The sequence below is a fragment of the Ochotona princeps genome, chromosome 5 (genome assembly GCF_030435755.1).
Source record: "Ochotona princeps isolate mOchPri1 chromosome 5, mOchPri1.hap1, whole genome shotgun sequence".
NCBI classification, from domain to species: Eukaryota; Metazoa; Chordata; class Mammalia; order Lagomorpha; family Ochotonidae; genus Ochotona; species Ochotona princeps.
This window is the reverse complement of record NC_080836.1, coordinates 96,036,104-96,063,726: the sequence shown is the minus strand read 5'-3', so window position 1 is coordinate 96,063,726 and position 27,623 is coordinate 96,036,104. Positions and strand designations below refer to the sequence as shown.

The window sequence follows — 27,623 nt, the reverse complement described above, 5'->3', positions numbered from 1 at the left end:
TTTCTCCCAAGACATTTTTAAGGACCATGGAGAAGCTGGAAGAAGAACTTGTGGTCTGGTAGCTGGTATGGGATGCCTGCATTACAAGCCAGTGTAACCTGTTACGTCATAATGCTGGCCCCCATCAGATATTTTGGTCTTTTATGTGGCATATGGGTGTAAACCTGTGAAACTTGAAATCCTGCAAAATGTTTCTTCCAATGCAGGTTTCTCAAAATGTTTATTTTTGTCCTACCAGGTCTGTGAGCTGGATATCATCTTTAATTTTGAGAAGGCGTATTTCATCCTTGATGAGTTTATCATAGGTGGAGAAGTTCAAGAGACATCCAAGAAAGTTGCTGTCAAAGCCATTGAAGACTCTGACATGTTACAGGAGGTTAGTACAGTTTCCACACATGTCACAGGAGAATGTGCTCATGAAGGTAAAACTACCCCATTTTACAGATAAGTAAACTAGACTTTGAGAGGTTAAATGACATGTAAGTGTGGAATGGGGACTGGGACAGAGGAAGCTGGCTTCTGGAGTCTGAATGTTTGGGTCAGATTTTTACTATGAGGATATGTCCCTGTCAAGAAGGGGTCAACTTCCAGTGCTATTGTTTTTAAGAATAACTTGATGAGATGTGTAAATAGACTTTCATTGAAATGTCTGTGTTGCCCTAGGAAAGGAGATGAGCAGTACGTAGTGACTTTATTTGCCAGGGACATATTAGAGCTTTATTATTGAAGATGGCATTTATGATTTTAATGAAAATTTCTTGTGCCCCTGGGGAAGGTTGTATGCATGTTCTTGTTTGTGTAAAGAAAGTGGCTTGCTTGCAGGGGAACAACAACAACAAAAAAATGAGTCCCGAAGCATCCATTTTGTACAGCTCCTGACTCTCTATGGTACTGATTAAAAAAAAAATCACAAGACTTCGAGCAAGCAGCCCAGGTTTGCACTACACCTGATCCGGGCACTTAGCTACGTTTTCTCCTCTGTCTACCCAAAGACACTGTGAAAGAGCATGAGTGCTACCCCCTGACCTTTGCTATTCCAAATAAAAGTGATCCGACCAGCTCCAGTGCTGTGTGTGTGTGTGTGTGTGTGTGTGTGTGTGTGTGTCTGTCTGAGGGCTTGGGTTTGGGTTGTTCTATCACTTCTTGTTACTTCTTTCCATCTCCTAATTGAGCCTTTCTATCCTCCTATCTTGGGAGCATCAGTCAGAAGAATCCAGACCATGATAAAGTCCTATTCTGAAGTTACAGTTACTCTTCATGCTCTTTGGAAACAAGAGGCCAAGTTCGGGCAATATTAGGTCTGATTTCTCAGTAACTGCTTTGGCACATCTTGGAGCTGCTGACTTGCTCTCACCCATCAAGAGGAGTGGTCCTCAGGTGGCTGGTCCTGGAGAGTCTATGCGGGCAGGGGTGATAGACAGCAGCTCCTTGTGCCCACTAGGAGGCCAATGCATTTAATCATTTATTCCCTGAGATGTTCTCACTTCAACAAAAGCATTTAAACTTTCTCTGAGTTCCTTGGCTCTCTCCAAATGCCACCGGAAGGGGATTTTACAAGGTACTTGAGAAATCAGTGGTTTGGAAATTCCACAGAACAGCATTTCTTAAAATATACCAGGACAGAGAGGTAGGCAGTGGAGGATGGAGATTATTTATAATTTGGTCCTGAGGATCCTTAATGTGGAAACTCCATGGAGGAGAAGCAGACTTTTAACAGTCTGTGACACCTTAATAATTAAAGCTCCCTGAATGGGGCAAACACACGCCCGGGTTATTTTGAAATACCCTCTACTCCATCAACTCCCACCTTGCCCCACCGGTAGGAGTTTTAGAGAGCTTGAAGTAAGTCAACTGTTTTAGTTGTGTTTAAATCCAGGAATCAGGTGTTTCAAGAGTGAACTCCTTCATACTTCACACCAGTTGGTGGTTTATTTCACTGGTGACTGAAAGGAAGGTCTCCAGGGACCCAACATTTAGCCTTTTGTTCCTGGTAGAGAGCAGGCAATGCCAGGGTTGCCCTCCCCTGTTGAATTAACATCTGCCAGATAGAGAATAAACATTTTCTATCAGGGTATTTTGAGCTCTAGAACTCTCATCAGAAGTCAATGAACATTTGGGGAAATGTATTTAGAAACTGACCTTGTGTATCCTGTCTGCTTCAGATCAGTTCGGAGTGGACAGGTGCCAATAATGTAACTGCACGAAACAAAAAAAGTTACTGCTCTTTCCTTCCTGTATATGGATCTAAATGCTGTCGTGACTCATGGTTAAGGGCTGCCATTGTGACATTTTTAAACTTTTAGAACAATTGTAAACTTTAAAGTAGTCCTTGGGGCTTTCTCCAACTCCTACCTAAATAAAGTTTCTTAGAATATTAGGAAATATGGGGACCAACATTGTGGTATAGTGAGCTAATCCATCACCTGTGAGGCTGTCATTCCATTTGGCGCATCGGTTTGAGTTCTAGCTGCTGTACTTCTGATCCAGTTCCCTGTTGGTATATATGGGGAAGCAGTGGATGATGGCCCAAGTTGTGGGGCCTACCACCCGGGTAGGAGATCAGGGTGCAGTCCCTGGCTCCTGGCTTTAGCCTAGTCCAGCTCTGCTATTGGGGCCACTTAGGAAGTGAACCAGCAGATGGAAGCTCTCTCCTTCTGCCTGTCCCCTATGACCCCCACCATCACTCTGCCTTTCAAATTAATACAAATAAATATTAAATTTAAAAAAGAATATTGAAACAGTTTTTAAAGCTATCCTCACTAATTTAGTATGAAGACACATACTGTCACATCTCCAGATAATCAAAGCGTATTCTAGAGCTAGCTATTGAACATAGGAAAATGAAAGCATGGTTTGGTTGGTTGAGGGTGACCTGTTTGGTATTTTTGTAGAGAAAATTTAAGAAGTCCGTCCATCTTGCAGGCTACTCAAGTTTAATTCTACTGACATTTATGAGGCTGTTCAAGTATGTTTTAAAAAGTGCTGGGAAAAAAATCTGGCTTTGGAGTATGTTAACAAACTTGGTTATTAATGAAGAAGCTGAGAAAATGTAATTGTAAATTGAACCCTGCTTGGGACAAGAGCCTTTTCAAAAGTTGTGGAAGGGGTTTTCAACATTGTGGTGTGTATCTTTCAGTCTACCTGAGAGCTGTTGGTTGGACCTTTCTCTTCCTAGAGTTATGCTTTATGATCAGGTCCAGCTTTTCCTTAATAGGCAGTTCTGTAGTTCCAGCTGTATGGTTGAGTATACAAATTACATTCAAGCTTTGAACCCTCCTTCCCGACGAGCATGTAAGGGTTGACCTCCATTTATACGTTTGAAAGCTTCTTAAAAAGTATTAAAAGATAAAAGGCTGAACACAATATTGCAGTTTGTTAAAGGATGTGGTTTAAAAAGAAGACTGTTCTAATTTGCTGTTCTCTTTCAGACCATGGAAGAATACATGAACAAGCCAGCATTTTAACTGCATGGTTACTGGAAGGTTTGGAGTGGTAGATCGTGTGGACTTCATGAAGAAACACCTTGTATCCAGTCTTTTCACAGAGCCCATGGCAGCATGCCAAATGCATAACTTGAAGGGATTCTTATTAACCCGCAAAACCTTGAAGTTGTCATTCATAATATACTCATAATACTATAAGTCTGTATTATATATATATTTTTTTTATCTTAGGAGGTTTATTTCAACGGGGCAAGTCTGTATTATATTATATGTGAATACTTACTCTGGTTCTGAATGTTTAACTATCACATAACTTAATGGACTGCACCATTTTAACTCCATGTGCTGTTTGTCAGCTAATTTTGGGAAATGATCGCAATCTGTTCTGGTGCCTTTCATCCTCATCTGACAGGTTGCAAAGCATGTGGTTATAAATCCATGAGATTTGAATGTGAAATTCATCTTATATCACTAATGTTTCCAAATGTTTAGTTTTTAAAATTGTATACTCGTTCAAATCTATGCTAATAGGTTGGAGCTCACACATAATGCTAGAGATTTTTATAATTGTTAATAATAGTCTGATTCCAGTCCAGATACAATGTATCTGTGTACAATATCCTGGAATTCACTTAATTTTATTTTTTACAATTGAAACTAAGGGAAAAAACCAAAATGGTATAGAACTTAATGTTTCTGAGCTATTAGGGGCTACAATCTAGCAGAGATTTTATTTTAGCTTTTTATTGAATATTAAGGATATTTTAATATGGTTACATTTTCTACAAACTATATATTTATTAAGGCTTTAAGACATACAGTGTCTATGACATCCCTTATTATACCAAATAATATGATAAGGATGAATGACATAATAATTATTATTGCTACCCCTATTTTAATGATCTCCAGGCAATTTTAGTTGCTTGAGGGATTTTATTGCAAATATGTTGTCATGTATGTTCAATGTATTTGAGGATGATTTTTTAAAGCATTGACTATTCCTGCAACTTGTGTGGTTGCTGCCTTGCCCTTTTTATAACTGTCTTCCTGCTCCCTGTCTTAAGGAAATATTTGCTGCTGACCATTATTGCTGTGAATATGTCACATTTGTGCTTCCTGGAATGACAATTCCGTGTAAGTGGGTACTGAATGTGTTCAGACGTATCATGGAGAAACTGCTTGTGCTACTTGGTGTGCCCCTTTTCAATGTAAATGTTAAGGTCAAGTATCATTTATCCTGGAGTGGTTAGGGATCCTCTGACATCCTCTGGCACTTTATAAAAAGGAGTGTGTGCTAGCTCTTGAATACTGTAGGAGATCCCATGTGTAGATCTATTGAAACAGTGATGTTAAAAGGTTCCTTTCAGCAGACATAGGTGAAAATCAGCCAATTTCTCAATGTTATTATTTTTCAAAAAAAGTAATTCCAATCAGTAGATGGAACAACCATTGGACTTTTGACCTGTGTATTTTCCACAAATTAATGATATAATTTACAATCATGGAAGAAGAATTTTGATTGATTTGGTTTTGTGATTACCTTTTTTGTATTTCAAAAAGTTTTTTTTAAGATGATAGAACTTTATTTTTCAAGACAGTTTGGTAAAGGTTACTTCATGTAAATCCATTGCAAGTTTTCTGTTTCTTTTCACATTTTCTGCCATTTTGAATGAAAGTATATATTGAGCCTCATTCAAACATACTGTGCAGTTGGTGGATGATTTCATATTGGACCCAGCTAACTATGCACAGGGATTCTCCAAATTCTTCATGTCAATGTCTTATATAGGAGAGCATTGTGTCTGTGTGGAATACTGGGGTAAAGTCAAGGGACTTGGGGACTTGTTACATAGGCCTTGAAGAAAATAATCGTTTTAATATTATTTAATTATAAAAAAGTACCAAATAAAAAGAAGAAAATAAATAAAAATGTGTGTACATTTCCACATGCATTTAATGAGGCACTTGAGTGTGTTTTCATGAGCATAATTTTTTTTGAATCAGACTTTATGCTTAACATTGATGCCCATAATTCCTGTGAAGTCCTTTTAATGTAACCGCTTCCCTGTCTTGCCACTTATCAAGGAGAATCTTCAGACACAGGTTAAAAGGAATCCAAGATGACCCATTTGTGATCTCACCGTTTTCCAGACTGGAACTATTTCCATGTCTTTAAATGTCATGCATTAACCTACTACCGATATCATTCAAAGGTGGCATTCCTGCTCTCCTTTGGGAAATACTGAGTTTCTAGTCAGACAGTTGAGCGGTCCTGCAGTTGTGAGGGCTTTTGCTGATGTTGCTATGACTTCGTCACCATCTTTTTGAGCAACATGTGATGCTGTAATACTCTCTATAAGAGGACATTCTTATTATATAATTGCAAATGTCAAAAATCTTATGTGAGATTCGGTGTCTAATGGAAATATGCTAGTGTGAGTTATTCAGCTATTGTCATACTTGGTAACGTGTAGAGGTAAATAGGCATTTTTGGCTGATAGCTTAGTTCCAAATACTTACATACTTAGAGCTCCAGGAACGGTAAATCATGAAATAAAAATTGGACTGGCTGATCATTTAAGAGTTTCATGGGAAGACACTTTTATTCTACCTATTTCTGACATTGCAGTCCATATTCAAAATCCTTTGAGCCAAAGTACGTAGTTATTGAACTTAGGAATTTCTCGGAGGCAGCCATCTAAATACTTTGCAAACGTAGTTTCACTTTTGTGAACTTTTTGAATCAACGGGAAATGATTCAAATGGCTTAATTTTAAAAACTTGCATGTTTGATGTTTAGTCATCCATCTCAAAGCATGCAAAAGGACCACAGTGTAGCAGTGGAGATGTTTCGAGCTACAAGCTCAAGGATCCTTTTCGGGTTCAGTAAACACGTCAAAATGGACTCGGAGTTGCGGCCTTCAAGCTGGCCCCAGCTGCCATGGACAAGGCTACGGACTTTCTCTCCTGGGAATGAATGGAACGTCTGAGTCAGATGGGCCCGGGGAGACGAGCTGGTCTAAAGCACTCATTATACAGAAGAGGGAAGAAATCAGTACATTTATGCTTTGATCAGGTCCCTGTGCTAATCATTTGCTTAATTAAACCTTATTTTGATCAAAGTTGTTACCTATGAAAGTACTTGATGAATGTGTTTTCCTGGTATGCAATGCCAGCTGATGACATTCAAGTACGTTTTTCAGCCTTTTAAATGATAGCAGTTAAGCATATTGAGTGCACTTTATGTGAAAGATGCCATTACAGAAACAGATGAAGAGCTACTCCTGAATATGGATGAAAGGTGAATTACAAGAGTATGTTGCTGAGGGGTGAAGGTAAAATTTCTTCCATGTTTTAGGGGGAAAGAGAGAACAGAGAAAGAATGCATGTTTTGCTGGTGTTGAATAATACTTGCTGAAAGCGTTTGAATTTTGTGACAACTTCAAACATGTCTTTCAACCTTGCTTGTACTTAACTGTGAAATAAGACTTCACATTCAGTCCTGAGATGAGGAAGCTGGTGTTGGATGAAACCAAACACCACTAGAAAAAGAAGGAGCCAACCTGCCTGTATCAGAATCACAGCCACTCTGCTTCCGTTACGCTTCTAGCAAGTGCACTGGACAAGGCAGTGGAAGATGGCCCAAGTACTTGAGCCAGCTGCCACCCACATGGGAGACCTGGATGAAGTTCCCGGCACTTGGCTCAACCCTAGGTGTTGTGGCCATTTGGGGAGTGAGCCAGTGAGTGGAAGCTCTCTTTATCTCTCCCTTTGTCTCTGCCTCTCAGATAAATTACATGCATCTTACAAAAATACAAATCAGATTTCAGATTACCAGATGTGGTTCATTTCCTGTATCATTTTCTGCTTCCTCTTAGGCATACATCTAGTTTTTGTTTCCCAGTCCCATCCTGAAGTTCGGTTTATTGGTATTGAAATTATGACCAATGGAACATGGGTCAAAATAACCTGTGCCCTGCTGTTGGTCTGGTTTATAAAATTCTCTCATATGTGACTCTCATTTCTCTGCCTGTCCATGTCTAGGCGAAGAAGACCAGAATACAGAGAAGGCAGAGCCATAAAATGGAAGGAACCTAAGAAACGCTATCATGAAAGGCAGATAACCAAAAAGCCTAGATTGCTATATGGGACAGACACAAGCATCAGTTGTGCTCAGCAGCTAAATCCACAAGATTGGTTGCTCCAGAATTGAGCCATTCTGTTGCAGGAAATAATTGTGGGCTACCATCAGCAGGATCAGGATCTGTGAAATCAAGATTATTCTTCTGATAATGGTGAACTATAGCCCCCTTTGGAGCTCAAACAAGCGGCTAATTATCTAGGGGTGGGTATATAATAGGCCTGATTGGGAGAGGAGGCTTATTGAGAACTGGGCGCTAGAATGTACAAGTGGAAAGATTATCACGTTGCCATCCGCATCTCATGTCATTTTTGTAGAAACACAAGTTTGGTCTTGTAGGCTGCTTCAGTCTGTCTGCAAGATTCGTTTGAACTTTGCTGTATGAAACATTTAATCAAATGTTTGATTTCATATAAAATTTAAATTTCTTGTATTCAGAACATTATCTGACTGGCAGTTTTGGATGTGCATTTCTGCATGACGAGAGTCACCTGGGGCTGAGGGGCCTGTGCTGCTGTTGTCTGAACCGTGCAAAACTGTGTATTTCCTTATCACTGATTTCACGCTGCCCTGGGCCCAGCCCTGTCCTGTTGGCAGTATGCTGTGGGACTCTCCATATCTGGACATTTCTACTGTATACTTGCCCACCTTCACAGACCTTCCAGATTCGCTCCTACTTGACTGTGGCTAGCTCTGTCTTTTTCTTTTTATCTGAAATATTATTTCCTCTGTCCTCTATATACCAACAGAAATACAGTTCTTTTTTCATGAACTTTTTTCTTGTTCTGTTCTTCTTCTAGTCACTGAAATCCTGTAGTGTGTGTGTGTGTGTGTGTGTATGAGAAAGATAGAGAGAAACTTCAGCTGTTTTGAATCTCTTGTTTTACTCTGCCTTGCAGGTCGTGATACAGCTATGAAAGATCAAATCTGAGAGCCACCCCTTTCAAAAGCTGCCCTTTCCTTAACATTCCCAGATTGGAATATTTCTGAAGTTCATGAGACCAGCACTTATTTCCAGAGAATATCGTCAGAATATTTTTTTGATGCTTAAGAGTGTTTGTGCTGCCTCTTACATTGTCTTCAATAATGCCTTGAGTTGTCAGAATGATGTTAACATCATGTATATTTATTTCTTATTCATTTCAAAGGCATATAGTTACAGAAAGGAAGAAGGGGAGAAAGAGAAAGAGAAAATGGAACAGGAAAAGCAGTTCCCTTGGCTTTAGACGGCTAATGCAACTAGTAAGGGAAGTCTCTCTCCTTACCTCTTCCCCAGCTTGCTCACTCTCGCTCTCTTTCTGTCTCTCATTCTCCTTCTCTCTCTCTTTTTTTCTCTTTCCTCTTCACCTAGGCACACACATCCATATAGGCCTAACTTCCCTGTTTCCCACAGGAGCCCAGTCCGCTAAGGTTGATGGACAAGCTACCCAGACAGAGTTAGTGTGCTGCGTCTTCCCGTCCGGGGAGTGACTGTCACCACTGGCCTGGTAACTCTTGGTCATTGTCATGAATCAATGTCAATTTCTCTTAAACCACCCTTCCTCTCTTGAAAATCATGGTTTTTACTGAGTACTTCATGTGGAAAAATATGATGACTCCTATACAAGGCTATATCAAGATATTCACAGAAAATGAAGTTAAGAGATAATTTTATTCTGGTGCAAAATTCTAAAATCCATGCACGTGAGTGATATTCAGGAAGCTAGTAGGAAAATATGCACTTTGCAAAATTTTACATGGGTTTAAATTTGTTAGCACCAACATAAATGTATTTTAATTTCATTCTTTTAAAAAATATTTACTTACTTGAAAGAATTATAGAGAAAGAGGGAGGGACAGAGATCTTCCACTCACTGACTCATTTTACAGATGGCTACAATGGCTAGGGTTGAGTAGGTCCAACCCAGGAGCTTTATCTATGTCTTCCAAGTGGATGACAGGGACCCAAACACTTGGGTCATCTGCTGCTGCTTTTCTAGGTCATTAGCAGGAAGCTGGATCTTATGCGGAGCAGAAATGATGCGAACCTGTTTCCATATCAGATGCTGATTTCCCAGTCAATAACATCACCTGCTGTGCTACAAGTTCCTAACACAAAGTTCCTAACTACGTTCTCAGGAACTTTGGGAAGGGTCCTTGTATATCTTCTTCTCTGATGGCATCATGTACAGGAGAAGGGGTAACTCAGTAGGTCTGAGTTATTTATGCCCGCTCTGTGATTTATGGGAACATTTAGTTTGCTCTGGGTCAGGACCTAGAGTCTGAGTAACTGTTGTCAGTCACAGGGGACTCTTAAGGAAATCCTGGAAACCAGAGCTCAGTGAGCTTCTGTGGCTGACAATGTCCTAAGTGGTGTGGCACTAAACACAACCCCATGTGACTTTATAGAGTGGGACACTCAGAAACTGATGCCTGGGTCTCTTGAACTTGGCCAAGGGCCTCTTTGCTTTGCTGATTCTAATATGCAATGAGCTGTCTTTCTAGTGAATTTTGGAGCCTGTGATCTTGAGGATCCACACACTGTCCTAGTCAGAGATTTTCATCTTGTAACAGTGAATGTGGACATCAACAGTTACAGGACCAAGGAAACAGCTGGACTAGGAGTCTGGGATGGTATTTTGAGGCCAAAGTGCAGTGGGTTTGGGGCCTTCCATTTGCTTTTGTCACATGCTAAGAGCTAGAATTGCTGCTCCTGGGTAGCCTTTCAGCCAAGATTTGAGAGTTGTATATGTCAGCCTTTTGACTCCAAAGGTGTCATTGTGTTCCCTAAGGTAAGGGATAAAGTAGCCAAAGGACAAATATGTCTAGCTTTCAATTTGCAGATTTAGGTTCTCAATTCTGCCAGAGAAGCTTGATCATCAGCCTTGGTAGACTGGGCCCTCCGGCAAGCAGGAAAATTACATCTGCAAGAAAATGTGTGTGTGTGTGTGTGTGTGTGTGTGTGTGAGAGAGAGAGAGAGAGAGAGAGAGAGAGAGAGAGAGAGAGAGAGAGAGAAAAGCAGATCTTTCCCAGCCTTACTAGTTGTGTTAACCTCCTAAAACCAAGGGAATTGCTTTACAAATTCCATTTTACAGATCCAGGAAAAGAGTTCCAGCAATCTCCAAGATGATTGATTGGGTGGAGTTTAGGTTTGGAGTGCCAAGTGCATTAGCTGTCCCTAGCTGAGTGTTTCTTTGTGTAGGTATCCTCCTCCTGCCTGGTTCTTTATTTGTGTTCACGATGGAATCTGGAGCCTACTCAATAAATGCTAGCCATTGCTACTGAATCTTCTTCTAGAATCATTGAATAAGCATCTGAAGAGCTATGTTGACTTTTTTGGGTGGGAGACAGTTCATGTTGCCAAAAATAGTTTCACAGAACTAAAATGAAGTATAAGGCTAAGTCTGGATCTCATTTTGTGGGTTGATAATTCAAGTGGCACTTCAAACCCATTTCTTCTGTATCTTAGTCGAGGAAAAAGGATTTCCTTATGTCCAGTAGGTTGGGATATGTTCTGTTGGTTCTTCTGGCTCCACTTCACCAAGGTCTCTGAGCAGTAGCCTTGAGCATGGCCAAGATGCATTTCAGCTTTGCAGGATAAAGCAAGTGCGAGACTGACATCATTCTTCACACCAACAACGTTATAAAACAGAAGCTTAATCACAGGCAGACTATAGGTTGAAAAGGGTCTCTTTGACACATTTAGGATAATACCCAAATGATAAGGTTTATTTTTGCCAGATTCAAAAGACCACAAAGCAACTATGATCCTTGCAACTGCATAGCTTCTGAATGCCGAGTCTGTTGCAGCCTGGCTATTGTATGATATGCCCCCAGCTTATTTTCCGCATCATGGTAAAAGAGCTATCATGCAGTATTTTATTTCTCTGGGACCACAAACTTCGTTTCTACACTCTTGAGAGTTCTGGTAAAATGGAACTGTTTAAGTTAGATGAGTGAAAATTCTTAGCAGAATTTCTTTGTCTTGAACAAACATTCAAGTGACATTTAGCGGAAAGTGAAAACTAGAAATAGCATCCAGTGTAGGATGGCCCAGACAAACGACATGCATTGCTATGGCTGTGCATAATGTGCTTCGTGATGAGCCTTTGTATTAGCACAGGCGCTCAGGGAGTCTAACCCAGAGGTCAGTAAACTCTGTGAAATCCACCCTGTTACTTGTTTTTCCCAATCAAATTGGTAAAATTAAACTTGGTTTGTGTTTCTTAGTGGATATTAAAGAGGAAGAGGAAGTGGAGGTGGAAGAAGGTAGAGAGAGGGAGGAGAGGGCAGAGTAAATGGATTATGTGGTCCATGAAGTATATATATATATATATATATTTGCCTTTTTTGCTTACTCTTATATGACAGATGGGAGATATGACTGTCTGAAATAAATGTATTTTTTAAAGATTTATTCATTTTTGTTGGAAAGGCAGATATACAGAGAGGAGGAGAGACAGAGAGGAAGATCTTCCTTCAGATGATTCACTCCCCACTTGACTCCAATGGCCAGTGCTGTGCCAATCCGAAGCCAGGAACCAGGAACCTCTTCCAGGTCTCCCACACGGGTGCAGGGTCCCAAAGCTTTGGGCCGTCCTCGACTGCTTTCCCAGGCCACAAGCAGGGAGCTGGATGGGAAGTGGAGCTGCTCGGATTAGAACTGGTGCCCATATGGGATCCCGGGGCATTCAAGGCGAGGACTTTAGCTGCTAGGCCATGGCGCCGGGCCCTAAATGTATTTTTTTTAAAAGAGAATAATCCAAAAATATGAAAATCTACATGAATAAGCATGAGCTCTGCTGGGTATAATCATTCAGGTAACTGGGAAAAATCTAATTTTCCAGAACAGAGAATGATTATGTAATTTATATTCGTTTAAGAGCATATTTTCCACTAATAGGGTGGTAATTAGTAAAGGCCATAGAGAAGTGCTGTTGGATCTACGAGTCTGTATTTTCCCTGTGTTTCAAAAATTGCTTTTAAATATTTATCAGTTTCTCTTAGAAAGGCAGACTTACAGAAAGATCTTGTATATTCTGGTTCACTCCCCAAGTGGCCATAAAGGCTGGAGCTGAGCTGATCTGAAGCCAGGAGCCAGGAACCAGGAGCATCTTAAGGGTCTCACATATGAATGCAGGGTCCTAAGGCTTTGGGCCATCTTCTCTTGCTTTTCCAGGCCAGAAGCAGGGAGCGGGAAGGGATTTGGATCAGCCTGTGCATAAACTGTAGCCCATATGGGATGTGGGCACATGCAAGGCAAGCATTTAGCCACTGGGCCACCAGACCTAGCTCTAATTTTTTTTTTATTAATACAAAGAAAACCAGATTTCATGCATTCAGTGGATACTATTGCAAGAAGACAGGTCAATCCAGTTCAGACAGCTCAGTCAATGCAGTTGCTCAAGTGCCTGTTTTTCCCTAGAAATCCTCCCTCCTTCCTCTCTCTTCCTGAGTTTTTTGAAGATATAATTTTAATCCACTGTACAGTCAGATGCTTAATTTTTCAATAAATATAATATTCAACAAATGAAAAGTAGGAAGGCCAGATTTCCACGTAAGTATTAACATGGGCTAAAATGTTCCCAAAGTGAACATTTCATTCCTATACTTTTTTTGGTATTCAATATTAACTGCCACATATCAGGAACCAGTCTTTTTGAGACTGGCTAATTGATTAAGCATAAAGGTTTCCAGCTGCATCCATTTAGTTGCAAAAGACAGGATTTCATTTGTTTTATGACTAAGTAATATTCCAGAGTTTATACCACATTTTAAAAACACAGTTATTGCCGATGAGTATTTGAGTTAATCCCTAATTGTAGCTGCCGTGAAGTGTGATGCAGTAAACATGGGCATGTAAGTAACCCTCTCGTGCTGAGTCCGCTTCCTTCAGGTAAATTTCCAGGAGTGGGATGGCTGAGTCAGAAGCAGATTTGATTTTAGACCTTTGAAGAATCCCCATAATGTCTTCTGTGATGGTTTATTAATTTACATTCCTACAAACAGTGGCTTAGTGTACCTTCCTCCAGCATTCTCACCAGCAATTATTATTTTTTTCATTTTTGGAGGATAGCCACTCCAGCTGGGGTGAGACAAAGCCTTATTGTGGTTTTTATTTGCATTTCCTTGCTGGCTGGTGATCCTGAGTAGTTTTTTCATGTGTCTGTAGGCCATTTGTGGTTCATTTTGCCTGTCTTAGGAAGACTTAACGGACTGTCCAAACTCACAGACACTTTCTAACTTCTGCATGCTCAACACAGGTGTTGGGTACATCACACTTAACAAACGTGATGATATTCTGTACTGAATAGGGAGATCTTTACAAGAAGAATTGTCTGTGAAAGATCCTGCGTAGGACAGTTACAGCAAGGAGGTGAGAATTAGGGTCACACGGTCCACTTGGGGAGCAAGAAGTTCTAAATTAAGCACTCTTTTCTCTTTGGGAAGTTTCTCTATTTACTTGCAGCCTGCAGTATCCCTTCTTTCACATTTTGTAGATTAAAATGTAGGTGGGTGATATTCTGAATCCATTGATGATTTACAAGTCTTTTCAAAACTGAACACTGTAAGGCATGCTCCTTACATAGATCTCATTGTATGTGACCTTTGTGGTTGTTTCTGTAAATCCAGCTTCAGGGCTTTGGATGGGAATATAGTCAGGAACACATTAGTGTCTTGAGAAATATCAGATGTGATTGGCAGTAATCATCCAACACCTGTTGTTTCCTCTCTTTCCTGTAGAGAAGAATTTGAGAGAAATTTTCAAAGCTAGATCCATGGCCTACAGTTGCTTGTGGGTGGGGGCGCAGCACAACTAAGAGACATAACAGAGCCAACTCTCTTATTGTTTGAAAGCCTGCAATGATCATTATTGCCAAAAGATGACACTGCAGTGTGGATGCAGGCTTTTCATGGTCTCTGTAGCCTCACTAAACCCAGTACTCTCTGTTCATCTGCGCTTATAAAGGTGGTATCATTCCTTTCTTCTGCCTTTCTGCATTTCAGAAATTGGAGCTCACATGTTATTCCCAAGATCCCTTTGTTGGCCTCTCCAGTTAAATGGCCATCTATCTCCCCATAGCCTACATTATTTTCTTGTCAACAATTGCATTTATTTGACATTTTTCTATTTCGCTTGTTTGATTGTTAATTGATTTATTTACTGGTGTGTGTTCATTGCATGCATTTACTGCTGTCTTTCTTCTCCTGCCATTTCTTCTTTAAAATGTGAGCTTCTGAAGTTTTCCTTACTTTCCCCTTATTCCCTCTTCCTGATCTCTTCCTTCAACTTGCTCCTTTATTCATTCCTTGTGAAGCAGTGTCTTACTTGAACGTAAAGAGAGTTTGTGGTGAATGATGCTAATGAATAAGAATGAATGATCTTGTAACAGAGCAACTGGCTTGGGATAACAGGGGCTGTCAGAGCCTCAGTTTCAGGTTAAAGCATGTCCTAAAGAAACAGCCTTAGGAGCATTGCTTTTCATTTGCTGGTTGACTGGTGTGGCAAGGCCAGAAGGTGGCTCAGGCCCAAGTATGAGGTGGGACACAACTGGCCAAAACAGTCACTGTGGGCACCTTCTGCCTATGATTTTTTTAAAAAAAGAATTACCTATTTTTATTTTGAAAGCAAGACTTACAAAAGGAGAAAAACAGAGAGATCTTCCAACTGCTGATTCACTCCGCAAATGGCCACCATGGCTGGAGCTTGGAATATCTAGAGTAAGGTGCCCGGAGCCAACACTGGAGCTTCTTCCAGGTCTCCTACATGGGTGTAGGAATTAGGCTATCGTTTGCTCCTCTCCCAGGCACATTGTCAGGTAGCTGGAACAGAAATGAATTAACTGGGGCTCAAACTGGGGCTGACATGGGATGCAGTCGTAGGCTTAAACTACTATGCCATGGTACTTTATAACTGTTTTTAAAGAAGAAATGTCAGAGCATAAAATCCAAATGAACCTGGGCTCATGTGGGAGAGATTCAGGCTTTATCCAACCCTATCCTCTTGTTCATCATGCCTGTGTTGGAATTCTGCTACTAGAACTCATTTCAAGGATGTTGGCTGTTTAATAATGTTGTGAATACTTGAGTCCCAGTATAGTGGACTATATGACAGCTTCTGTGCTAGTCTAACAACATTGTTTCCATGTCACAACTGGGAAAATGGAGGTGCAGGAAATTACTTTACCAAAATCACATAGGTATTCGGTATCATAAACAGAAATTCTTCGGGAATATCCTGATTTTAAAACACTGGCTAACAACATGTATTTGAAAACCATCTGAAGTCAAGACTGGACATCTTTTAGATGAAAGAGGCATGTCAATTTCATGAAATCAGTCATCTTGTCTGATTTGTAAAAAAAATGTAGCCATTTTCAAATAATTATTTTCTGAAGAATACATCTGAAAACCACCACAAACGGCAGGAGATACTTGGCGTGCAGATCCATACGTGCATTACATAGGGTTGTTGTAAACAATGGTTTTAATATAATGTATATGGAAGAGGGAGGAGGGATAAATGTATTGGAAAGCTAGCATAAAACACATCATATTGATGAGGGATCAAGAAAACAAGACTGGAAAAGGTAAGACTTCGTGTAGCACTGGACAGCTCTGCAGCAGGACAACAACCGTAATGATGTGAGAGAAACACTTGGCATAGGAAGCTACTGCTGGCACAGCTGCCACATGCTATCATAGGTCCTGCTAGTCCAGAGCTGTTTCTCCAACTGTTGCCCAAAGCACAGGATTTGCTCTGAGATTGACCCTGCTGTCTTAGATACTAAAGATGAATGAACTTCAGTGTGAAAGATTCTGATGGGCTCACGTGTCTTACCTCCACTTTGCCATGGAGAGAAGTTCCACAAAGGAGTCACCTGATATCCTGAGACAGAAACAGGTGCACAGTCACTGTGAGGCCAAGGTTATGCCCAGTAACTCAAAGGTCAGAGTTAGAACTGCCTCAGGATCAGCTAGAGTGCTTAGAGGAAGGGGAATGGACTCTAGGCCTGAAAATACAGGACAAAGGAAACCAGAGAAATACCCAATATATGGCTTCAGTGGTCAGAGGGAGAAAAAAAATCTGAACTTTATTTTATTTTTTTTAAAATTTTGCTTCTTTTTATTATTATCATTTTATGATACAGTTCCAAAGGTCCAAGAATTTCCCTTATCCCCTCCTTAAACCCCCCCGAGTTCCTCTATATCATTGCAATAGTACAGTTTCACATATACAATCATTTGTCCATCTTTGCAGGCATGGGCAATAACACAGAGTCCAGCATCCTATTGTCAAGATATAGTAAACAGTTTCATTGGGAGTCCATCTTTGGAAGTAGAGATGCATACTGCATTGTATCCTTACATCTGGATATGACAGTTTCCATTACAGTTACTATACATCCCCTTAAATGAAAAGCCACAATGCAAAACCAACAACAGGAAGAAAAACAGAAATTTACAATGCCATGAAGTTAAATAACATGCGTCTAGATATGATAGTCTCCATTACACAGTTACTATACATCCCCTTAAATGGAAAGCCACAATACAAAATCAGCAACAGGAAGAAAAAAAAAAGAAATTAACAACACCATGAAGTTAAATAACATGTTACTGAATGACCAATATGTCGCTGAAGAAATGAAAAAGCAAATTAAGAACGTTCTTGAAGAAAATGATGCTTCTGTATGATCTAAGAGTCATTGAAGAATTAAATCAGAAGAAAATGTTTTGAAGAGATGAAACTGACAAAATCAAAAACATCAAAAATCCACGAGACACAGTTTCTGCCGATCTTTGTTGGTGAAATATACCTCCTGTAGCAATAAGTAGATGGGCTTTGTTTTTAAATCTAGTCTACTAATCTATGGCATTTGATTGAGGAGTTTAAGCCATTTACATTCAGGGTTAATATGGATGAGTGGTAATTTGGTCCTGTCATTTTAGCAATGGGTTGTTCATTGATTTAGTCTTCTGTTGTTAATTTACTGGAATGTTCTTTGCATTTATCTTTGGTTTTGGTGGGTACTATTCCATTTCTCTGTCAAGAGAGCATCTTTAAGAATCATTTGTAGGGCAGGTATGGAAGAGGTATATTCTTTTTTTTTTTTTAAGATTTATTCATTTTATTACAGCCAGATATACAGAGAGGAGGAGAGACAGAGAGGAAGATCTTCTGTCTGATGATTCACTCCCCAAGTGAGCCACAACGGGCCGATGCGCGCCAATCTGAAGCCGGGAACCTGGAACCTCTTCCGGGTCTCCCACACAGGTGCAGGGTCCCAAGGCATTGGGCCGTCCTCAACTACTTTCCAGGCCACAAGCAGAGAGCTGGATGGGAAGTGGAGCTGCCGGGATGAGAACCGGCGCCCATATGGGATCCCGGGGCTTTCAAGGCGAGGACTTTAGCCGCTAGGCCACGCCGCCAGGCCCTATTCTTTTAACCTTTCTTTACTGTGGAAGAATGTTATTTCATTTTCAAAGACAAAGGAAAGCTTTGCTGGGTACATTATACTGGGATGACAATTTTTTTTTGCTTTTAGAATCTGGAATATGTTGTGCCATTCTCTTCTGGCCTGTAGAGTTTCCTGCGAGAGGTCTCCTGTGAGTTTAATTGGCATTCCTTTATATGTCAGTTGATTTTTTTTCATGTGCACATTTAAGGATTTTTTTTCCTCATATTCGATTGGAGACAACTTGATGATCATGTGTCTTGTTGAAGATTGCTTTTGGTCAAGCCTGTTAGGAGTTCTGTGCACCTGCTGCATGTTTTTCCCAATTCTTTCTCTAGATTAGGGAAATTGTCCCTTATTATTTGATTGAATACAGCTTTAACCTTGGTTTCTCTTTCTGCACCTTCTGGGACTCCCATAATTTTATAATAGTGTCTTTCAATTGTTGAATACATTTTTTGGCCTGATCCAACTCTGCTTCCAGCTTTTTGTTTGTTTCTCCGTGGTGACAAGAAATATCTTCCAATATTCTTTCTGAGAGTCTTTCTTCTGCCTGCTTCATTCTATTCTGGAGACTCTCCACTGTACTTTTAATTTGCTCCACTGTATTCTTCATTTCTGATGTGCCAACTCTCAATTGATTCACTTGCAGTGTCACATATTCCTCGAATTCCTTGAATGCCTGCTCTACATGCTTCTCATTGTTGTTAAGAAGTTTTGTAACAAGTGTTTTGAATTCTGTATCCCCATTTTCTTGATGTCTTCTTCAGTGAACTCTGAGATTGGCAAAGGAGATTGGCTCCTTTACAGGGAAGTCTTCAGTAGTATTCATTGTGCCTTAGTCTCTTCTTTTGCTCTTGGTCATTGCATTTCTGATGATCAGATTCTTCTCCTTGGGGCAGGTTTCTAAGCTGTGTCACCCACAGGTCTACAGTTTGATTTTACTGATTGCAGTTGGCACATGGCTCTAAGCTTGCAGTCAATTGTGCCACTCCCTCCAGTGAACTTCAGGTCTGCGTTCTTATGTTAGATTTCCACCATGGTCTCCGTAGCCCCAGCTCCTGGCTCACCAGTCTCCACCTCCTGTGATACTGTGCTGAGGCTGTACTGCTGTCTGTACAACCTTTCTCCTACTTCCAGTTGGAGCAGGTCCCAGGATTAGGGAGACACCAAGTGCTCTATATAGGTAGATTGTTGTTGGTGGTGATCTTTCCAGAACCTGTTGACTGTTACGTCTGAGGGCCACACGGACCTATTTTGACCCTTGCAATGCCATAGTTGGTATTATTTTCCTGTGAGACCAGTGCAGTGCACTGAACTCAGTGAATTTTTGCTGAGCTCATTGCATGCACAACTCACTGTTGTCCCCTGCAGTCTTAAACTCTTTGCTACAGTGTAAGAAATGGCACCCGATGGCCATCAGGTCTGAGGGCTACCCAGACCTGTCTTGGGTGGAATCTGTAGGATTCCACGCTGTTGCAGGTCGCTGAGTCAGTAATGAGTTCACTCACAGATCAGTGCAAGTGCAGTATTGTCCATAGCCCTTGCCTCCTTATGCAAAATGGTGCCTGATATGGCCCTAGCGGGCAGACTGGGTTGTGAAATCCATCCTGTTCCTTCTCTGTCCTGGGACCTGCTGCTCTGTCTCTGTTCCTGATCAAATGAAACAGACCAGCAAGAGGGGACAGTTTTCTGTCTGGGTTTACCTCCTGAGCTCCCAGTGAAAGTCCCTTCCCACCTGAATGTTGGTGTAGTTCTGGCTGCTGGTGCAATTGGGATGGCTACTCACTGAATGCCGCTGGGGTATCAGTCACTGCAACACCACATCATTGCGTCTGCAGCTTTCCTGTGTCAATCTCCAGGTAACCCTCTACTGTTATTCTGTCCTCTCCTATTTCCTGTGCCCTCTCTGCTTCACACTGGCTAATGTTTCTCTGTTCGTTTAACTGGGTTCTTACTCTTTTCTGCCATTCTCATTCTCCAGAAGTTTGAACTTTAATGACATGTTCAGGAAGAATCAGTAGTCCTTTTATCTATACTTGCATAAGACGTAAGCATAAGAACTGTACATTTCTAAAGAAGAAAGGACTTTAAATATCATGACTTTGTAACGAATCTCTCTTTTTTAATGAAAAAAAAAAAAAAAGCCAAGTGAGTGATGTTCTCATTTTGAGTAGCAGAGTGAAGACTTGACCCTGGAATTCACATCTTTGCATTCCCATTTTAGTATTGCAGGAGACTAAGATTTCTTATTTAATGGCATATGTAAAGTTTTGGAGTTGGGTTTGGGTTTGAATTCCAGAACCGACATTTATTTTCTATAGAACATTGAGTTTTGCTCAACTTCTAAATTTATTCATCACTAAAACTGGAAATACAACCTTTTCCTTTACGTTTCTTGTGGGAGTTAAATGAGTTAAAGCCTGTAATTTCTCAGTTGAAGGTCTGACAATGAGAAACTGGTCAGCAAGTGTCACCTGCTCTAGTTATGTGTACCGTGACACACCCACTCCACTCGGAAGCCAAATTGGTCCAAAAGAGTGGTGAGTGGGTTGATGATAAATGTGTTGAGGAACTTCGTCAAGGAAATAGCTGAGGAAAAGGCCAAATTCTTGGCTCATGATTTTTGTAAAAATGGACTTCTGCCTGTCCCCAGTTTGGCCAAGAATGTGCTCAGAATGTAGGTGGAAGTCCAAACCTTAGGAGAAGCATGAGAAGAATGTGGCTGTCTTTCACAAACATCAAACCCTTTTAAATTTTTGGAGATAAGGAGACCTTTGCACTGGGCTTCTCTGTGAACTTGTGTGGTAGAACAAGAGAGAGTCTGTTGGCCTGGAGCTTCCTTCTCCCGTGCAGCACTGAGAAATAAGCCATTCATTGCTGAATTCCTTTGATGGCTCCTCTTTAACATTCCTGCTTCAAACACCTTACTCCAGCCTCTCAAAAGACCTTTATGTGCTTGACACAAAGCAGCCTATTTCTGGGTTTTTGGAAAACTCATGCAAACACCCTCAAATAGGATTTTGCCTCTTGAAAAAACATGCTAAAGAAGATGGGGAGAGCTACATTGCCTGTATCCCAGGCAGATCCCAAGCTACACCTTGAGCCAAGATTGAGTTGCTCCCTATCTCTGTTGGCTTATGTCAATTTTCATTCACTGTCTTGGCTTCCCATCTCTTATCTCTGACCTCTAACCTCAGGATCCTTACTTGCAACCTCTTCCCAGTTCCATGTTACCCAACATCTTCCCTGGTATTTGATCTCTTACATTTAGCCTCAGGTTCTACTCTTCTGAGCTCCAGCTCCTGGTAGTTCTGAAGACTGGGACTGGATTGTGTTGCATCTGCTTCCACCCAGAGAAGGCTGGTGGGTCAAGTCTATGTTAAACATTTCCTAGGAGTTTTTGAGATGCGATAGTTTCACCTTTCTCATTTTCAGGAACCTTGTCTTCACAGGCAGTATTGAAGAAATAATGGTCGCTTGCTGAAAAATATTTCAGAATTGCTTAGAAACTTTGCAGGCCATCTTCATGGAGAGTCGCAACACAAATAGAAGTTCTGGAAACTTCTATTGTAAATGTAGCTGTTACTTTTGTGCTTTATAATTTTACTCGAGTAGCCAACATATGTTTTCGGAACGTGTTTTTTAGTAACTAATGTTTCATGGTGAAGTGCCTTCATGGAGATCTTGTCCATATACCTTTCCACTCAGTCTTTTGTAGTCCCCGAAAGCACATTTTATCACCCTTGTTTTAAAAAAGAGGTTGGGGCCCAGAAGCGAAACATTGGTAGTGATGAGAACTTGATTCCGGCCTGAGACTAGTGGCCCCTGAGATGGCTCATGTCTCTGTGTGTGTCTGTCTCATGACCTCTCTGGCATCCAGGAGTGAGATTAGGTCGCGTCACATCACGTCAAATCTTATCTACTACTGTGTGTCTCACTGGCCCACCTGCAGCCCACCCATGAGACTTGCCAGAAGTCTCTCCCATGTATTTTAAAAACTCTGATGTTTTTTTTTAATCCTTTGATGGTTAGGCTAACTTAAAGATCCCTTAGCTCATCACTTCCCACTTACTCACAAGTTTATGTTGAAATCACAGAATTATTTTTTCCAATTGATAATCATGTGATGAAATTTACTGTCTCAAACATCTCCAAAAGCTTCCTATCACAATTTAACTGAAACTCCAATGTGTTGCTATCAATTAAGTGAGTCTGGTCCCTGCTACCTTCTCCACTCTGCTGCTCTTCTCTGGATCTGTTTTGCTCTGGTGTGGTTGGTTTCTACCTGACCAGAGTGAGCCCTGCCCGGATCAGCAGAGGCACCAGTCAGCAACCAACTCCCCTAGCACCTTTCCCCTTCCAGCTGATGACTGGACTTCCTACTGTGTTCAAGTTCATGCTCAAAGACTGCCTTTACAAAGTGGCTCTTCCTGACATTCCATCATCTTCTGTTTATTTATAAACTTAATAAAATGCATTCTGTTGTGTTTTACTTTGTGCCTTAGCTGTCCTGTCTTTCCTGCAGGTTCTTTGAGCAGTTCCACTACCTCAAAGCTGCGATGTATATTTAGTGTTACTTTTCTGGAAGTCTCTCTCAATAAGCTAGCTAAGGGCAGGGTTTTGTTTTGTTTCATTTTGTTTTGTTTATTTGTTTTAATCCTTTTCTGTCACCCCAGGGTCTATTATATCAGTTTTATTCAATGCAAGCTCTCAGTAAATATTTTTGTAAGTAAAGGGCTGACAAATTCTTTCTTTTTTTGAAATCACAGACCTTGTGTGGCATCCCAGAGAGTGTCTCTGGTCACTTTTTGCCCTCACTTTATGTGATCAGCCTTGCTACTCCACCATTTTCCCTGTCTCAGCACTTTTGGGCTGTTTACCAATTTATCTGTATTCCACTCTACACTTCAATTTTCTTGAGTTCAAGAGTTCTAGATTGGTCATCATTTTATCCCTGGAATATAGAACAAAAATATATGACAGAGGTCACTACATTGTTTCTGAGGGTAGGCGTGAATGTTCTGAATATAGTTGACCATTTGCTGTTTTGGTAAGGGAGAAAGCAAGCAGAGAAAAAAAAGTGGCCAAAAGAAGAAAAAGAGAGCTTAATGTCTAATACAAATTGTTTTACAAGATTGGTTTACAAACATGAAAAGCTTTAGTTGCCTGAGTTGTCTAGTTATAGGTGATTTAAAATTTCCCTGGAGTGAATGGAGCAAACGGGCATTGCTGGTGAGCATCGGTGGCCCGTCAGCAGCCTAAACACGTGCTATAGCAGGCTCCGTGTAGCGACTGCGATTGTGGTATGGTCTTCCATTCAGAGGGCCTAACAGAGCGTCAAGAGCTCCAGGTAAATTGTAAGTACGTTGACCAAAAACCCATTTCATCAGTTCTATCCAACTCTTATTTCTGCCTGTACTTCTTGTCATGGCGTTTTTGATCTGCTTTTATCTGAACGACTTAGGAACAAAGAACATTTTAGTATAGGTTATTTAAAAAGCGTTATCACCTATGATCCAGAGCACAGAACATATTCAAGGCAGTGTCGCCCCATTCTCTTGTCTTTATTTTCTTTCTCTTTTACTTCTTATTTTCTTCTTCCTCCTACATTTTCCCTCCTTAGGTGGGGGGACTGAGGCCTCACTGAAAGAGGGTTGTAGCATTCCTGACAGCCATTAGCCGGCTTGGCAGTGAGATCAGAGTTTGAGAACAGCACTGCAGTCAGTCCTTATTTTCAAAAGACAAGCAGTAAAAGCAAGGCCAGGATACCTTGGAGAAGTTTAAAGTTTTTTTTTCTCCTCTGGGGAAAAGGCTCCACCAAGCTCCTGGCATGAAGATGTAATCGGTGCTACTACTTGCTAGATGAAAGGATACAAAAGACTCATTGAAATGATTGAATGGAATAATGAATCATTCACACCTATTCACACTTGCCATTTTCTGATGCAAGACTGTGAACGTGGGTAACTAAAGCAGCTGAAATTAAAAATCCCATCCTCATTCTCACATTTTGCTGGGAGGAAAGCTGACATCCCCTGAAATGCCTCACAAGGTACCTTGCAAGGGGGCACATATTTGTTACTGTTATTTTCTGGTTGTTTGTTACTATTGTTGTCACTATTTACCGAGTTCTTATTATGTGCTAGGTACTATCTTTTTAAGAATTCAATTTATACTGCAACCATTTTCAGAAATGCTCTCAGTGTCACCATTTGACATTTGAAGAAGTTGAGGCAGAATTCATCTAACACAGTTGGTGTGTGACAGGGCCGGGTCGTTACTGGCGGCACCAGTTACATCTGCTTTGGGAACAATACAGAATGAGGATCACTAAGTAGCTCCTTAATGGAATGGAACTTTTCTTTGAAAAAATCTAAAATAAGATTTGTTCGAAGTATAAAACAAGTTTTTAAAGTACAAACTATTATAAAGACAAAATGAAACTCCACTATTCCATTTAAATACCGGCTTCCACACAATTCTATAAAAAATACATTCCTTTTCAATTGCTTCCACATGATTCTGAATGAATATTTACTGTTGTCTCAAGCGTCTTCTCTAACAACAATACATTTCATTTTTTATTTTTTATGTTTTAAAGATTTCTTTGTTTTTTGGAAGGGTACATTTTATACATAGAGAAAGAGAAACAGAGAGGTCTTGCTCCCCAAATGGCTGCAAAAGCCAGAGCTGCACTGATCTGAAGCCGGAAGCTAAGTGCTTTTTCCAGGTCTCCCACGTGGGTGCAGGGTCCCAAGGCTTTGGGCCGTCCTCCACTGCTTTCCCAGGCCACAGGCAGAGAGCTGGATCTGAAATGGAGCAGCCGGGACATGAACTGGCGCCCATATTGGATGCTGGTGCCACAGAGGAAGATTGGTTTGCCCCACCACCATGCTGGCCCCAAACTTCTTTCTATATAAAGCTGTGCTATACCACTTAAGTTTGGATTCCATTTTACCACATAATGACTACACTCCATTTATAAGTATACATCTATTTATTTTCCTTCATTCAGGAAAAAAAACAATCACTCTTTAAGCTAGTCCATTGCCTCTTATTTCCATCATTTGATGAATTCCCATTACACATTAGATAGTCAGAAAAGATATCAGTTATTAGTCAATATAAACAGACACCACATAGTCACAAGTATACACTCTAAGTCTCTAAGCCTTTTCTCAAAAGGACTTCAAAAACTAGTTAGATGTAGGTAGGTGACAATGTTTTTTATCTACATTTATCTTGCCTCTTTGGCTGGTGTTGAAGGGATGTAAATGTCAGAAAATGTCTGTGATTACCATAATTTTGGTTAAATGGTGCTCTAATTGTAGCACCTGTTCCAGGTGCAGTATCTTCACTGACATTAATATTGCAGCTCCTGGCACTGGCACATAGTGTTCAATATAACAAATATTGCTTTCCCTATTTCGATTTGAATGGTTGCCAAAAGCAGTTTGCTCTTATCTGATAGGACCAGGAGTGTACTTTTCACTTTGAAAGTTCAAAACAGTGCCAAGCCTCCTATTCTGCATCATAGTTTTATCTGTAGAAATTTTGAGTATTTTGACATTATAGAGAATAGTGTGTCCCTTTTCAGCTTTGGTTACGAGGTACTGATTGAGCTTAGATGAACAGAAACTACCAAGTGCTTTATTACCTTACTTGTTTGAGGCACGCACACACATACAGGGAGAGGAGAGGAGAGAAGAGACACACACACAGAGATTCTATTTAGTGGTTCACTATCCAAATGCCGGCAAGACTCAGGTGAACCAGGACAAAACTAAAGCTAAATCTATAAACTGAAGACATCAGCCAGATCTACTTGTATAGTAGAAACCCAATTGCATGAGTCATTGCTGCCACCTTCTTGTCTTGCAGGGTTTGTATTAAAAGGAAACTGGAGTCAGACCTGGACTCCCTGCTGTGGGATTGTGGGTAACTGCATTGCTTGGCTAAACCCTTACTATTCCCCATGACCAGTAGTTGAAGTGCCTTATCGTGATTCCAGTGAGCCAAAAGGGAGAAGAGATTTATAGTTCCCAGAATCAAGTACCATGTCAGTTCTGATCCTCTCCAGAAATTTTCTTATTAGAATAGGTTTGCTACTGCAGGAATTTGGCTCCTTTCTTTCTCCTCCTCACTCACCTACTTGACTTTTCTCTTTGTGTCTTTTGAGGTCGGTGACCCTGAGGTCCCTGCATGAAGACAAGCGGATGCCAGCACTGTTCTGTTAAACTTCTGTCACTGTGAACCAAAGTGAATCCCTTTTCCTTATGTGTTATCCACTATCTGGTGTTTCTCTTATAGCAGCAGAAAGCAAATCAAGACAGAGGGTGATCAGGCATGTGCTTGCCTGAAATTCCTTCCAAATAAAAACTCTTGGTAAGAGCGTTAGTAACAGCAAGCACAGGCGTGGCACCATCAGGACAAAGCAAAAGGCGGGAAGTTTTGAAACAGTAGGGAGAAACAGAATCCAGAAGTTTGTTTACACTCCAGAAAAGTGAGTGAAGGAATAAGAATTTTTCAGGGTGGTTCTGGGCGCTTCCTAGAGGACTGTGGTTCCAACTCAGATCGCCGAAATCACTTGCTAATGCTTGTTGAAAATATCTGTTTAACCCCTACCCAGTATCCACTAGACATCTTCTCATCCTAATTGGCTTTTCTTAGCAGATTTGAATGTCAGGAAGGAAGTGCTTTGTGCTAGCTAGAGAGTTCACAGACTAGACCCTTCTCTCATAGTTTGGCAAATTGTAATTGGCTTCCTGTTTGCAGTTGGTCCTTTTGAATACTGAGTGATAATGTTACACTGAGGCTGTCACTGTGCCAGGACTAGCATCAAACTAATTAGTGTAGGCTTTTCATTTTATTAACGTGTGTAGATAAGTAAAAGGGTTCCCAGACAGCTACTATTAGATTTATAGCATTAGAGTATAACTCCAGAAGTTATCATAATATGAGGGTCATTCAACCTAATAAACTCCTACTTGATAAACCTTCAGTGTAAGGTATTGTGCTAGTTACTGCAAGTAAAAGAACAAAAGCAAAAATCAAGATGATGGTAACTAAGTTTGCCACCTTCAAAGGCCAGGGAAATGCTGATGTACTGAACAATAGTCAAAGGAGTGAGAAAAACTCTTAAGCAATAAAAATGCAAATGAAGAAGTAATTTGTGATGCTGGGGTAGCAGGACATCAGACTTGAATTGGGAATTTAGTGGTCGACCAAGTATAAATATAAACATTGGAGAAAAGAGAAAAAGTTAGACTGGACCTGATGGCGTTTCCCAGGAAGTAAAAGATAATCTAAGTGAGAGAACTAGTGACAGATACCCAAGGAATGGGTGAGGCACAACACATTCCAGGTAAAGAATTCTTTGATGACTTCATTGGATGCTGCCTGTGTGTTCTTGGACACACTTGAACTTCTGTTTAAACAGCCACCAGAGTAAAGAGATGAATGGCCCTCAGCACAATCTGGAATTCTGAAATGAAAGACAAACTGGACAATGTCATTGTCGAGATGTTTTAAGTTAGAGAACGTAAATTTGTGGTCATCTCAGATTCTTACATGGAAACCCTAATCACGGATGG

At 40.6% G+C, this 27,623-nt stretch overlaps 1 protein-coding gene across 1 annotated transcript in view; it reads left to right on the top strand.

Moving 5' to 3' along the window:
* The window catches only part of AP1S3 (adaptor related protein complex 1 subunit sigma 3), a 61,339-nt gene extending 57,689 nt beyond the window's left edge, over nt 1-3,650 (top strand). Inside the window, exons 4-5 of the mRNA XM_058665071.1 lie at nt 239-376; nt 3,429-3,650. Coding sequence (XP_058521054.1) covers nt 239-376; nt 3,429-3,464 — 174 coding nt within the window. The 3' untranslated portion in view covers nt 3,465-3,650. The remainder of the gene's footprint in view (nt 1-238; nt 377-3,428) is intronic.
* The last annotated feature ends 23,973 nt before the right edge of the window (nt 3,651-27,623 follow it).